The 15,718-nt window shown below is 52.3% G+C and overlaps 1 protein-coding gene and 1 long non-coding RNA gene across 3 annotated transcripts; one reads left to right on the top strand and one right to left on the bottom strand.

The window, feature by feature from the left end:
* Window positions 1-859: 859 nt before the first annotated feature.
* On the bottom strand, window positions 860-8,797 carry LOC133395922 (uncharacterized). 2 transcript variants are annotated; one of them, XR_009767296.1, is made up of 3 exons: window positions 6,489-8,797; window positions 6,303-6,414; window positions 860-1,369 (listed from the first exon to the last, which is right to left on the bottom strand). It is a non-coding gene; the product is annotated as an uncharacterized LOC133395922 (long non-coding RNA). The 2 variants fall into 2 exon arrangements; XR_009767297.1 differs by having other exon boundaries at window positions 6,303-6,382.
* Window positions 7,275-15,467, top strand: LOC133395919 (serine-rich adhesin for platelets-like). The gene is made up of 3 exons (XM_061665221.1): window positions 7,275-7,428; window positions 9,831-9,918; window positions 9,994-15,467. Exons 2-3 carry the CDS (start codon window positions 9,879-9,881, stop codon window positions 14,961-14,963), a joined length of 5,010 nt encoding a protein of 1,669 aa, XP_061521205.1. The 5' UTR covers window positions 7,275-7,428; window positions 9,831-9,878; the 3' UTR covers window positions 14,964-15,467.
* Window positions 15,468-15,718: the final 251 nt, after the last annotated feature.

Raw genomic sequence — 15,718 nt, 5'->3', positions numbered from 1 at the left:
TCACCGTGCCGGCCCCAATATAAGTAGAGCAAGAAAGATAATTCTAGAATTAAAAATAAACAGAATGTTTCTTATCCTATACCTCACTGGCAGAACTTTTATGGTAAGCTTAAATGCATACTCCTCAAATAACGTGGTGTGACCCAGGGATCAATTTTAGGCCCTGTACTGTTTAACTGGAATACTCTCCCCTTGGTGGTGTCATCAGACATCTCCATGTCTCTTGGTGACACCGGTCCAATGGTTGCTCTTTTTAATTGTATTTTAGACATCAAATCCTGGACGCCAGAGAACCTTCTCCTGCTTAACAAGAACAAAACTAAAGTTTGAGTCATCGGTCCTGAGGCCCAGAGAGAGACATTTTAACTAAATGACCAGTTAGATTCTTCCTCCCAGGTCAAAAACTTGAGTGTCAATTTATACTCTGAGCTGTTTTATTCCACACATAAAAAATATAACAAAAAAGTTATTATTATTTTTTTTAAAAATCACCAACAGAACATAGCCAGAGTCTGCCCTGTTCTCTCTTGGACCAACACAGAGACGCGAATACATGTTTTTATCACCAGTCGGATAGATTATTCTAATGCTCTGCTTTCTAGTCTTCCCAAAATGTGTATTTCAGGTTTACAATTAGGACAGAATTCAGCAGAACGTGTCCTGACGAAGACCAGAAGGTGGGAACACATTACACCGATTTGAAATTTAAATCAGAATCAGAATCCTCTTTATTTGCCAAGTATGTCCAAAAACACACAAGGAATTTGTCTCCGGTCGTCGGAGCCGCTCGAGTGCGACCACAGACGGTCGATTGACGGAGAACGCTTTGGAGACAGAAAGACATTGACAAAAAAAAAAAAAAACAGTCACTGAGCAATCAAAGGTTTCTAGTTATTTTTGTTTTGTTTTGACAATTGTCCTCTTGCACTTCGAGCACTTCGAATGACTAATCTCACAATAGTCCGGCGCAATGACCATCGTGCAAAGGGCGCCGAGACTTCGAGGAGCGGATGCGGTCGAGAGTGACGAGTAGCGCGATCATCTGGGACAATGTCGCTTGTGCAAACCACTGCATTGGCTCCCCGTGTGTTCTAAGTATCCATTTTTAGGTGTCTTAATGGTCTGAGACCTCGTTATCTTTCAGTTGCTTTTATCCTGTGAACCCCTGCGGGCCCTGAGGAGCCGCAGGGGGCCTTTTAGTCATTCCTAAAGTCAGGACACACCCACGATGAGGTAGCCTTCCAGTTTTACAGGCCCCGACTGTGGTATCATCTTTATTTCCAAAGTACGTCACAAACACACAAGGAATTTGCCTCCGGTCGTCGGAGGCGCTCTCGTACGACGACAGACGGTCGATTGACTGGGAACACTACGGAGACAGAAAAACACAGTCGTTGAGCAATAAAAACATTTATATATTTTTAAAAACATTTATTTTAAATCATTAGTATCACGAACCACTGTTTATTGCAGGTGATACATTCCAGACCCGCACGCTTGAAGCACATTTAAACGTCATAAAACACTCTGAAACAAAAAAAAGCCACCTTTTAAAGTATTCCATAGCGTAGAATTCCTCAAAGTAAGATGTCATGTGTGCTTGCTTCAAGCTGTTTATTTGTCACTCCCAGTTAAAGTTGAATGTAAAAGTGGCACATTCAATACAAGAGAAATCAGCATTGTGCAATTAAACACCCACATGTTCAACTCAAACATAATTATGGCTACCTTAAGTCTGCTATCTCAATGCTAACATGCTGTATAATACAAAACACCAAAGAAGGGCTCACTGAAATGAGCATCCATGTTGAAATAAAACCCTCAAACAACTGACACGGAGCAGCAGAACATACAAAGAGAGCTCACAGCAATGTTGACAGGCATCAATTCCCTCTGCGACGTGGGAGCAACCGCTATTCGTGGCAAATGGACTGCACTTCTATAGCGCTTTAGCTACACCATCACAGCGCCCAAAGCGCTTTACAAAGCCTCACACCCACACTCGTACACCGATGGGCGCCTGCTGCCATGCAAGGCGTTGCCGGGCCCACATCATGGGAGCAAATTAGGGTTCAGTGTCTTGCCCAAGGACACTTCGACACGCGGACAGTCGCAGCCGGGATTCGAACCAGTAATCCTTCGGTCACTGGACGACCTGCTCTACCTACTGACCCGCAGCCACCCTAGTTTTACGAGTCGAGGACCTGTTCTGCCACTTCGTCGAGCTGCTAGTTACTCTGAATGTCTTCCAGTAGAGTTCTGTGCTGCCCGGCATGTTGTGGCACAACGTGGTACGACACTCAAGGTCCACAACTTTGAATTTGGACTTGCCCGTATACTGTAAAAACCCATCAAAAATCATTCTGTGATATACAGTATAGGGATGGGAATGACGAAGGACGAATAACGGACTTTCACATGATTACCTTTTCAACTCCTGATTGTGGCGGCACGGTGGGCGACTGGTTAGAGCGTCAGCCTCACAGTTCTGAGGATCCGGGTTCAATCCCGGGCCCGCCTGTGTGGAGTTGGCATGTTCTCCCCGTGGCTGCGTGGGTTTTTTCCGGGCACTCCGGTTTCCTCCCGCATCCCAAAAACATGCATTAAGTGGTGACTCTAAATTGCCCGTAGGCGTGACTGCGAGGGCGAATGGTTGTTTGTTCGGATGTGCCCTGCGATCGGCTGGCAACCGGTTCAGGGTGTACCCCCCGCCTCCTGCCCGATGACAGCTGGGATAGGCTCCGGCACGCCCGCGACCCGAGTGAGGAGAAGCTCGTGACCTACCCTCACCTATGGTCACGAGCTGTGGGTCGAGACCGAAAGAACGAGATCCCGGATACAAGCAGCCGAAGTGAGTTTCCTACGCAGGGTGTCCGGGCTCTCCCTTAGAGAGGATCTCAGAGTAGAGCCGTTGCTCCTTCACATTGAGAGGAGACAGATGAGGTGGCTGGGGCATATGATTCGGATGCCTACCGGACGCCTCCCCGGTGAGGTGTTCCGGGCACGTCCCGCCGGGAGGAGAGCCCGGACACGCTGGAGAGACTACATCTTTCGGTTGGCCTGCCAACGCCTCGGGATCCCCCCGGAAGAGCTGGATGAAGTGGCTGGGGAGAGGAACGTCTGGGCGTCCCCCCCCGCGACCCGACCTCGGATAAGCGGTAGAAGATGGATGGATGAATTACAGTAAGTTAGCACCCATTACTTCTGTCATGCAGTAATGTTGGTTTGACCTAGAGAATATTTTTGAAGCTACTCAGTATACAGTAAATGTCATTTAGACTGGGTACGGAAAGTTCATTCTTTTCCTCATTCATGTACACACGGCACCCCATATTGACAGAAAAAACAGAATTGTTGAAATTCTTTCAGATTGATGAAAAAAGAAAAACTGAAATATCACACAGCCATAAGTATTCCGACCCTTTGCTGCGACACTCATATTTAACTCGGGTGCTGTCCATTTCTCTCAGATCATCCTTGAGATGGTTCCACACCTTCATTGGAGTCCAGCTGACTGGACTTGATTAGGAAAGCCACAGCCCTGTCTATAGAAGACCTTACAGCTCACAGTGCATGTCAGAGCAAATGAACTGCCTGAAGAGCTCAGAGACAGAATTGTGGCAAGGCACAGATCTGGCCCAGGTTACAAAAAAAATTCTGCTGGAATTCAGGTTCCTAAGAGCACAGTGGCCTCCGTAATCCTGAAACGGAAGCCGTTTGGGACGACCAGCTCCCTTCGTAGAGCCGTCCGTCCGGCCGAACTGAGCAATCGGGGAAGAAGAGCCTTGGTGAGAGAGGTAAAGAAGAACCCAAAGATCACTGTGGCTGAGCTCCAGAGATGCAGTCGGGAGATGGGGGGGGGAAAGTTCTAGAAAGTCAACCATCACTGGATCCCTCCACCAGTCGGGGCTTGATGGCAGAGTGGCCCGACGGAAGGAAGCCTCTCCTCAGTGCCAGACCCATGAAAGTCCGCGTGGAGTTTGCTAAAAACCCCTGAAGAACTCCAAGATGGTGAGAAATAAGATTCTCTGCTCTGATGAGACCATTAGAACCTTTTGGCCTTAATTCTAACCGGTATGTGTGGAGAAAACCAGGCACTGCTCATCACCTGTCCAATGCAGTCCCAACAGCGAAGCACGGTGATGGCGGCATCATGCCGTGGGGGTGTTTTTCAGCTGCAGGGACAGGGAGACTGGTTCCAATCGAAGGAAAGATGAACGCAGCCAAGTACAGGGATATCCTGGACGAAAGCCTTCTTCAGAGTGCTCAGGACCTCAGACTGGGCCAAAGGTTCACCTTCCAACAAGACAATGACTCTAAGCGCACAGCTAAAATAACAAAGGAGTGGCTTCAGAACAACTCTGTGACTTTTCTTGAATGGCCCAGCCAGAGCCCTGACTTAAACCCAATGGAGCATCTCCGGAGAGACCTGAAAATGGCTTCCCACCAACGTTCACCATCCTCACCTGACAGAACTGGAGAGGATCTGCAAGGAGGAATGGCAGAGCATCCCCAAATCCAGGTGTGAAAAACTTGTTGCATCATTCCCAAAAGACTCATGGCTGCAGTGAGCTCAAAAGGGTGCGTCTCCTAAATACTGAGCCAAGGGTCTGAATACTTATGGCTGTGTGATATTTCAGTTTTTCTTTTTTAATAAATCTGCAAAAATTTCAACAATTCCCTTTTTTCCTGTCAAGATGTTAATGAGGAAAAAAAATATTTTAGCAAATGGCTGCAATATAACAAAGAGCAGCCGACTGGTTAGAGCATCTGCCTCACAGTTCTGAGGACCGGGGTTCAAATCCCGCCCCCGCCTGTGTGGAGTTTGCATGTTCTCCCCGTGCCTGCGTGGCTTTTCTCCGGGCACTTCGGTTTCCTTACACATCCCCAAAAACAAGCGTGGTAGGTTGATTGAAGACTCTAAATTGCCCGTAGGTATGAATGTGAGTGCGAATGATGGTTTGTTTCTATGTGCCCTGCGATTGGCTGGCGACCGGTCCAGGGCGTACCCCGCCTCCTGCCCGATGACAGCCGGGATAGGCTCCGGCACGCCCGCGACCCGCGTGAGGAGAAGCGGCTCCGAAAATGGATGGATGGATGGATAACAAAGAGTGAAAAATGTACTTTCCGTACCCGGTGTAAATAGACACCTTGCGGATCGATGATCGGTTATTGTTTTTTTTTGAACTTGCTGATCGGCCCCAAAAATCCTGATTGCGTAAAGCCTAGTTTTGATAACCAGGCACAAGGGGAAAACACAAAATAGCTTCCATCCTTTATGAACTTACATAATGCTCAAATTGAGAAGAATAACAAGACTCAAATCTGACATCTAAAATATAACTGCACTGAAAACAAGTCCTTAAGATAATTGTAACAACTGAAACTATATACCTGTTTTTGTTTTTTTCTTTCCTTTTTTTCCTCCAGATTGGACAGAATTTTCGAATGTCCACTGCCCACTCTTTATATGGACACTTGCAGTGTTTGTCAGTAACAAGTGACACATGAAATGATCATAAACAATAGTTAAGTAACAATCATCAAGTATAAAAATCATCAAGAATATTAGAGATCATTGTTGTTAACGGTGGCCGACTGGTTAGCACAGCTGCCTCACAGTTCTGAGGACCGGGGTTCACATACTGGCCCCGCCTGTGTGGAGTTTGCATGTTCTGGATGGGTTTTCTCCGGGTACTCTGGTTTCCTCCCACATCCCAAAATCATGCGTGGTAGGTTGATTGAAGACTCTAAATTGCCCGTAGGTGTAAATGTGAGTGAAAATGGTTGTTTGTTTCTATGTGCCCTGCGATTGGCTGGAGACCAGTTCAGGGTGTGCCCCACCTCTCGCCGAAGATAGCCGGGTTAGGCGACCCTAGTGAGGATCAGTGGTACAGAAAATGGATGGATGGATGTTGGTAACTTGCACTGTTTGGTAGACGACGAACAACATCCAGTTACTAAACCAAGACGAAACTAGTATCAGGAAGTGTTGCCATTCCGTATGAAGGTGTGTACGTACGTGTGTGTTCTTGTGACTTGTTTTTTCAGTACAGCAGTAATTAAGAGAGAGGCACACCTGACAATTACGATGCTTGAGCGTGGATAATTTACAGGCTAATTATCATAGCTTTGTCGTCAGGGACTGTCACCCGACTGCATTCTGCACATAACATTTGCATCAAGAAGACGCACAGCTTGGCTCAGTGATGACAGCTCACTGTTGGTAGTTCATTAATACAAGCACACAAAGGCAGAAACTCACATCTCACTCTAACAGAAAGTAAAAGACAGGAAGTTACCTGGATCAGAACCAGTTAGTTACTGCCTCAGCAAGGAAGAAATGAACCAGAACCAGACTGTTCCTGAGACAGGAAGTAACCTTGAACAGAATCAATCAGTCAGTTCATCAGTCTGTTGAAGAAACCCTAATTAGAACCAATCAGGCTGTTACACAGATGGGAAATAACCTTAAACAGAGTCAGTACCTCAGATGGTGTGTAACCTTGATCAGAATCGGCCAGTCACTTCCTGAGACAGAAAAAACCCATAAACAAAACCAGTCAGTCAGTTCCTCAGACACGAGGTAACCTTGAACACAACTAGCCAGTCAGTTCTTCAGAATCAGAATCAGAATCATCTTTATTTGCCAAGTATGTCCAAAAAACACACAAGGAATTTGTCTCCGGTAGTTGGAGCCGCTCGAGTACGACAACAGACAATTGACAGAAAACACTTTTGGGGCATAAAGACATTGAGAAAACAGTCCCTGCGCAATAAAGGGTTGCTAGTTATCTGGTCATGCCGGTACATTCAAAACCTTTTTTTTTTTTTTTTTTTTTTTAAAGATTTGGACGGCAGAGGGCATGATGTTGGTGATTATGCGGTGGTGGGAGTGGGGATGGTGGATACTCAAGATGCCGCGAGGTGACCAAACATTCCCAGCCCCAAAGTAGAACAGGTACCTGACGGTGTAGGAAACTCGGGATCCCATTGTGGACTCATTCTGTTGGTCATTGCCGTGTGACAAACTTTTCCTTGGAAGCATTTGATGATTCCAAGCGCAAGCAAACACAATCGCACGGTGCTTTCCCATGTGTAGTCACCTGTTCTGTTTCAGAAGCATCCAATATGACGTTAGTTATCTAATTGATTAATTGCAGGCTGCTAAAAAAAATGTGGTTTGACAAGATTCACTTCTTGACGCACTAAGCAAACAATTACTCGTCTGCAGAAAAAAGGGAAGTAGTTAAATAATTGAGGCCTCACCTTAATGAAGGCGGGACCAGAGTTGGGTTTCCGCTCTTTATTACCGATCACCATGTCGCTGGAAGACATCATAGAACGTTGGAGCAGAATCGACACCAACACAAAGAGTTTAGTCGAGCTCCACTAAGGGTATCAAAAAAACCGACTCGACTGACTGTGGTGAGTACTTTCTCCATCTTCATGCTTTTTATTGAGCGATCCAAAATTGGATATTATTAGTGTTGCACTTTGTAGAATCATATGAACGTAATTGATTTGCACTTGGGTCTAAAGTGGACGCTGCTTCCTGCACTTTGGAATGTTTGTCCAATGGGATTGTAGGGTTTGGAGACTGAAGACTGACACTGTTATTTCAACCCTTTTGCTCTTCGGGTCGCTGAGGTCAATTGTGAATCTTTGGTCCCGGACGAGCTCCTTCAGCTCCTTCCAGGATACTCGAGTTTCCTCGAGCGCTGCCTTTTCTGACCTCCTCCAGGTGTTCTTTGGTCTTACTGACTTCCTGGGAAGGCAGTAGCTCAGTCTGTAAGAACTTTGTCTATGGAGTCTAAGGACATGGGTTCAAGTCAAAATGGAAAAATGGCAACTAGTTACTGGAGAGATGCCAGTCTGCTCGCTGGCTACTGTCGAGGTATCTTCCCCACCACTGTAGTTCAAGTGGCGCAGCGCTCTTTGCGCATCTCTTTCCCTCTGAATCTCTGCTTGCATGCCTGTATGTGTGTAATGGGGTGTGCAACACAAAGTAAAGCAGAGTGGAAGTTGAATCTCCCCTTGAGGGACACCAACAAGTGTAAGTCGAGTCTATTTGTACAGCGTTTAATCACAAGCGTCTCGAGACTCAACTGTTTGGTTTAGCTTTTAACTGATTTTATTCAGACATTTATTGATCGATCGATTATCCTTCCGTTTTTTCCCGGTTCGATTGTCTTTGAATCTTTTTAAGTTCAACTCCAGTCTCTCCGCATGTGAGCCCACACGCTGAGAGTTGTGTTCGGTCCGCCCTGTAGTTTCCCTGGACCCGGAAGACTGGCGCTCTGCACAATGCGGAGGGTCCGGTGGTCTCTGTGGCTACGGGCTGTGGCACCTCTCGGCGTGGATGTTGTCTTTCCTGACCCGTATCCTCAGTGCCTTGCCTTGTCTCCGCACTATTATTCAATATGTGCTGTGCGTGTGTACACGTGAGGGTGTGTGTGTCCGTAGGGGAGCACTGGTGTGGGAGGGTTGGGTTTTTCTATATTTTCTGCTATTTTTATCCTTGTGAAGCACATTGTGTTGCATTTTTAGTGTATGAAAAGTCTGATATAAATACAATTTGATTTGATTCAAAGGCCCCCAGTTGACAAAGATCAACGACATCCCAGTTCAGTTTATTTTTGAAAGGGGACAATGCAATTTCATAAAACACATGAAGTACACATGGTTAAAAAAGGCAAAATTAGCCAGAAGGCGAGTTTTCATCTGTAGTCCCCTGGCCGTGATGTCAAAAAGCAGTAGAATACATCTACAAGACAATATAAGACAGGATACATAATCAAACTATACTATTAAGAGAGAATAAAACCACAAATCATTTGATCATCACAAAAAAAAAACAACATCATAACATACTTGTCTTTTAGTGTTGGCAGCTATAGGTGTTAACTAGCCCCATTTTCAGTTTTTTTTTCGTGAAGGCCTCGTATGTTGGAAGCAGTTTCACCGGCGCTCCTCACTGACCAGGCTGACTGAGCGAAAGCGCTCCTGCGCAGAGGAATGAGAAGGTCACCTCTGACCGAGCCTCGAGTGACACGCTCAGCTCAGAAGCGTTTCTTTGGCCGATGAACTCAGCCAGAGGAGCTGGGGCCAAATCATGCAGCACTTTAGAAATCAAATTGAAATCTGCAAATATGTGAAGCCCGTCCCAGTTTTTAAATTGCACAGTGATGATCGTGCCTTGGTTTTTTATCCATCACGTTAATGACTTGTTTGTACAAAACTTCCAATGGTTTTTTTGCATTCTGACCAGCCTGGGACCAACTGGTTATGCAATAGTTAAAGTGACTAAGAATCATTGAATGCAAGTACATTTTGGCGGCTTCAGTTGACATTTCATTTCGAATTGCACGAAAATTTGCGAGGTTTAATTTGATAGTTTTACACAATTTGTCAATGTGGGCTTTAAAGGAAAGCTGTGAATCTATTATTAACCCAAGATATTTGTATTGGCTGACAATTTGCATTTTTTTCGCCATTAACAAGTATATCGGGGTCAGGTGATACTCTATTTGTTTTAGTGAAATACATGCCTACAATTTTAGAAGCGTTTATCTGTAGACAGCACCCCTGCAACCAAGTTGTGACACAGGACATTGTATTAGTAAACAAATTGTCTGATGTGGATCGGTGAATTGAGGGCATGAAAAGTGGACATGTCCAACAGTTTGCTTCCCCTTGCAAACATTCCTGCAGTAATTCCAACAAAGTCGTGCTATTATGGCATCAGAAAGTCAAAGAAGCTATCGATAAAAGAGAATATTTTGGGCAATAAAGTAACCAAGTGTTTTTTTTCCACATCATTTTGACAGGACACAATCACATTTGGTTTGAGAAATCAGAGGGGAAAAAGCATCAAAATGATCCTCAAAACTTTCCTCTTTGTACTTCTAATTCTTGGTAAGTGATTTGAACAAATTATCTCAATGTAAAGCTTGATGCAATACATATGACCAAACTCGTCCATTGAAACAGGTACAACTGCTGAGGGAAGCCAACAACATCGCAGCAGTGGTAGAAAACTCCTCCAGATCACTGTGGACGGACAAAACCCATCAGGCGGGGCCACCGACAGCGCGGCCACCGACGCCACCGACAGCGCGGCCACCGACAGCGCGGCCACCGACAGTGCGGCCACCGACGCCACCGACAGCGCGGCCACCGACAGCGCGGCCACCGACAGTGCGGCCACCGACGCCACCGACAGCGCGGCCACCGACGCCACCGACAGCGCGGCCACAGACAGCGCGGCCACCGACAGCGCGGACACCGACGCCACCGACAGCGCGGCCACCGACAGTGCGGCCACCGACGCCACCGACAGCGCGGCCACCGACAGTGCGGCCACCGACAGCGCGGCCACAGACAGCGCGGCCACCGACAGCGCGGACACCGACGCCACCGACAGCGCGGCCACCGACGCCACCGACAGCGCGGCCACCGATGCCACCGACAGCGCGGCCACCGACGCCACCGACAGCGCGGCCACCGACAGTGCGGCCACTGACGCCACCGACAGCGCGGCCACCGACAGCGCGGCCACCGACGCCACCGACAGCGCGGCCACCGACGCCACCGACAGCGCGGCCACCGACGCCACCGACAGCGCGGCCACCGACGCCACCGACAGCGCGGCCACCGACAGTGCGGCCACTGACGCCACCGACAGCGCGGCCACTGACGCCACCGACAGCGCGGCCACCGACAGTGCGGCCACCGACGCCACCGACAGCGCGGCCACCGACAGCGCGGCCACCGACGCCACCGACAGCGCGGCCACCGACGCCACCGACAGCGCGGCCACCGACAGTGCGGCCACTGACGCCACCGACAGCGCGGCCACTGACGCCACCGACAGCGCGGCCACCGACAGTGCGGCCACCGACGCCACCGACAGCGCGGCCACCGACAGCGCGGCCACCGACGCCACCGACAGCGCGGCCACCGACGCCACCGACAGCGCGGCCACCGACAGTGCGGCCACTGACGCCACCGACAGCGCGGCCACCGACAGCGCGGCCACCGACAGCGCGGCCACCGACGCCACCGACAGCGCGGCCACCGACGCCACCGACAGCGCGGCCACCGACGCCACCGACAGCGCGGCCACCGACAGTGCGGCCACTGACGCCACCGACAGCGCGGCCACCGACAGTGCGGCCACCGACGCCACCGACAGCGCGGCCACCGACAGCGCGGCCACCGACGCCACCGACAGCGCGGCCACCGACGCCACCGACAGCGCGGCCACCGACGCCACCGACAGCGCGGCCACCGACGGCACCGACAGCGCGGCCACCGACGCCACCGACAGCGCGGCCACCGACGCCACCGACAGCGCGGCCACCGACGCCACCGGCAGCGAGGCCACCGACGCCACCGGCAGCGAGGCCACCGACGCCACCGGCAGCGAGGCCACCGACGGCGAGGCCACCGACGGCGAGGCCACCGGCAGCGAGGCCACCGACGCCACCGGCAGCGAGGCCACCGACAGCGAGGCCACCGACGCCACCGAGGCCACCGACAGCGAGGCCACCGACGCCACCGACAGCGAGGCCACCGACAGCGAGGCCACCGACGCCACCGACAGCGAGGCCACCGACGCCACCGACAGCGAGGCCACCGACGCCACCGGCAGCGACGCCACCGGCAGCGACGCCACCGACAGCGAGGCCACCGACGCCACCGAGGCCACCGACAGCGAGGCCACCGACGCCACCGACAGCGAGGCCACCGACGCCACCGACAGCGAGGCCACCGACGCCACCGACAGCGAGGCCACCGATAGCGAGGCCACCGACGCCACCGACAGCGAGGCCACCGACGCCACCGACGCCACCGACAGCGAGGCCACCGACAGCGAGGCCACCGACGCCACCGACAGCGAGGCCACCGACGCCACCGACAGCGAGGCCACCGATAGCGAGGCCACCGACGCCACCGACAGCGAGGCCACCGACGCCACCGACGCCACCGACAGCGAGGCCACCGACAGCGAGGCCACCGACGCCACCGACAGCGAGGCCACCGACGCCACCGACAGCGAGGCCACCGATAGCGAGGCCACCGACGCCACCGACAGCGAGGCCACCGACGCCACCGACAGCGAGGCCACCGACGCCACCGACAGCGAGGCCACCGATAGCGAGGCCACCGACGCCACCGACAGCGAGGCCACCGACGCCACCGACAGCGAGGCCACCGACGCCACCGACAGCGAGGCCACCGACGCCACTGACAGCGAGGCCACCGACGGCGAGGCCACCGACAGCGAGGCCACCGACGCCACCGACGGCGAGGCCACCGACAGCGAGGCCACCGACGCCACCGACGGCGAGGCCACCGACGGCGAGGCCACCACTGACGGCGAGGCCACCACCGACGGCGAGGCCACCACCGACGGCGAGGCCACCACCGACGGCGAGGCCACCACCGACGGCGAGGCCACCACCGACGGCGAGGCCACCACCGACGGCGAGGCCACCACCGACGGCGAGGCCACCACCGACGGCGAGGCCACCACCGACGGCGAGGCCACCACCGACGGCGAGGCCACCACCGACGGCGAGGCCACCACCGACGGCGAGGCCACCACCGACGGCGAGGCCACCACCGACGGCGAGGCCACCACCGACGGCGAGGCCACCACCGACGGCGAGGCCACCACCGACGGCGAGGCCACCACCGACGGCGAGGCCACCACTGACGGCGAGGCCACCACCGACGGCGAGGCCACCACTGACGGCGAGGCCACCACTGACGGCACAGACGTCACAGGCACCCCAGATGAAGTCTCAGTGACTGAAACAATTGCTGAAGAGGCAATCCGAAGAGCAGGAGAGACAGCTGTGGCAGCATCCGCAACTGCTGCATCAGCTGCGGCATCGTTGGCAAGCTCGGCTACGGCAGCAACGGCTGCAGTTTCAGGAGGATCCCCGCAAGCGGAAGCAGCTGCAGAAGATGCTTCGTCTGCTGCAGAAGAGGCAGCCACTGCTGCGTCCTCTTTTTTACAAGGCACAATAAATGCAACAGAAGCAGCGGCAGCAGCGGACAATGCAGCAGACGCCTCCGAAATTGCTGCACAAACAGCGGCAGAAACTGCGGCACGAGCAAGCGGGGACATGGCCTCATTCGCACAACAACTCTCCGCAGCAGCAGAAAATGCAGCAACCGTAGCGAGATCAGCCGCAACGACGTCGGCCTTAGCAGCAAATGGAGTTACTCCAGAAAATGCAACAGATGTCATAGAAGCTGCAAGAAATGCAAGCCAAGAGGCTGAGATGGCAGCTCAAGAACTCCAGGTTTTACTTAATTCAGAAGACTTACCGCCAGAAGTAGAGGCCAGCGTAATACAAGCCATACAGGCGGCCGAAAGCTCAGCTGCATTGGCACAACAAACAGCAGCTCAGGCTCAAGATGCACTTGACACAGCAGACCGAGCTGTGGCACCAACTGGAGGAGATGTGGAGGCTGAGCTCGCTGGGCAATTAGCTATTGCACAAGTACAAAATGCAGCGCAAAGCGCAAGCGCAGCTGCAGCCATGGCAGCCGAAGCGGCGGGAGCACCATCGGCAGCTGTCCAAGCTTCAAGAGCAGCCTCCCTCGCGGCCGCAGCGACGTCCCTCGCGGCTTCGGCGGCGCAAGCTGCGGGAGCCGATCGCGACCTCATCGATGCCGCCTTGGATAGCGCAGTCGCAGCAAATGAGGCGGCTTTATTAGTTGCAAATGGAGGAGCAGAGCCACAGGTGGCTCGAGATGCCGCAGCAAGAGCAGCAGACGCGGCAGAAGCGGTGGCTCTCGACGCACAAGACGCAGCGTCACTAGGAAGGATTGATGTCGAAGCGGCACAGGTCTCGCTCGACGCGGCGGCTGCGGCCAGACAAGCGGCGATGGCGGGACCGGAGGAATTTTCTACCATTGCGGCACAATTTGTGACAACATCAAGGAATGCTTCAGAACTATTTAGTAGTCAACGGTCATCCATGCTAACACCTGACATGTTTGAAGCCTTCCAGGAAGCAGAACAGGTCGCCTTGCTGGCAGAAGCTGCAGGAATCATAGCAGGAACTGCGGACGATTCCGAAGGCGCACAAGCGTTAGCGAGAGCTGCAACAGCAACAACAGAAGCGACGAGGGAAATGATACGAAACCTCCCGGAAGGAACCGCGTTTAGCTTGGCACAAAGGTCATTAGTGGCCAGTTTGACAGCCTCAGTCGCAGCAGTAACCGCAACGACCTCGGCGGCGGCCGCGGCCGCCGGCGCAGGAGCGACGGCCAGAACCGCGTTAACCGCCGCAGAGGGAGCGGCGAACGCTGCTACAGCGCTGAGTAATAACGAGGATACCGGTGCCATAAATGTAACAGTGAATGCCGGACTTTCAGCGTCCCGCGAAGCCACTAACGCAGCTGACGCAGCCGTGACAGCGTCGCAATCTGGGTCGGCCGTGGACGTGCAGATGGCGAGCCTGGCGGCGGAGGCAGCTGGAATAGCGTCCAGGCTAACTGGAGCTGCAGAAAGTGTCGCCTCTGATGCAGCAACAACGCAAACCTTGATGGATGCCTCCGAAGTGGCCACAGAAGTCAACATGGACTGGATAGATTTGGTCACAGGTCTGCAAGACTTGTCAAATTCTTCCCAAGTAGACTTCAGGGAGCTTGTGGATCGGCTGGCGATCCTGAGTGTGGCGTCCACAACGCAGGTGGCCACTGACTTTAACAGACAGGCGGCAGAGCTCGCTGTCATGACAACCATGTTGGGCCGACCCCTCAACATCGGGACGAACACGATGCAATCTCTGGCGTCTGCGACGGCCTCGAGCGCAAATGTCGCAGTGAGAGCGGCCGACACGGCGTTGGCCACGGCTACGCAAACAAACGGCGCTAATGTCCAGATGCTCTCATTCACCGCCGCGCTCGGCGCCGCCGTGCTCGCGCTGATATTGTGAAGCGTGTTTTAAATCAAGGACTTGTGAATTTAGAGGAGAAAGCCATCTATTTATGCTTGTGTTGTACTGTATGTATTAAATATGCACCACATCATTATTCAATCACACTGGCAAAAGATAAATAATTGTATCTGTTAGGACGCCATCCTGAAAGTCAGTGCGAATAAAAGAAACAATGAGTGCATGAATTGTGCTTCGACTTCTATGGTGATGCGCTACAAATAGTGCTTTTACATTGTGTGTAAAATCTGACTAAATAAGTGATAAGTTCACCTGTCCTCGCACATGACCGTGAAGCCAAGCAGAGCATCCCAAAGAGGAAAATGTGCGCAGCAGCCAATTCATCACTTGCTAATGACAACGACAGCCAATGAAATTGTGGTCTGTGCGCACTCGTTTGGGATGACCGTAGCATGGCGGGACAGCTGCTCTGTTTCAAGCGTTTCAATGTTTTTGGAAGTGTTGTTCCTTTCTTTGCCAGACAATAAAAACCACTGGACTGATTGCTTCCTTTCCGCCTCTCCATCCACACCACAGCTAATGTACACTGCCGTAGCCCTTTCTCCAGTGTACCAGGGGTTACCAACCATTTTGAAAGTGAGAGCCATTTCTTGAGAACTGATTCCTGAAAAGAGCAACCGATTTCACACATGCTTCTCAAGTAACACATATGGTCAAATTACCATCATTTGTCGTGTACAATCCACATTTTTAAAAAATGTATTTGCCAAAGGTCAACAGTGCGCATTATACAT

Source organism: Phycodurus eques, chromosome 20, assembly GCF_024500275.1.
Source record: "Phycodurus eques isolate BA_2022a chromosome 20, UOR_Pequ_1.1, whole genome shotgun sequence".
Classification (NCBI taxonomy): domain Eukaryota; kingdom Metazoa; phylum Chordata; class Actinopteri; order Syngnathiformes; family Syngnathidae; genus Phycodurus; species Phycodurus eques.
Note: the sequence above shows the minus strand (reverse complement) of the source record. Positions and strands in the feature narration are given on the sequence as shown.

Excerpts from the sequence above, each read along its gene's own strand:
- LOC133395919 (XM_061665221.1), top strand. The coding sequence starts at position 9,879 with ATGATCCTCAAAACTTTCCTCTTTGTACTTCTAATTCTTG. Across the intron at positions 9,919-9,993 it reads CTTTGTACTTCTAATTCTTG|GTACAACTGCTGAGGGAAGC; the intron begins GTAAGTGATTTG and ends CCATTGAAACAG.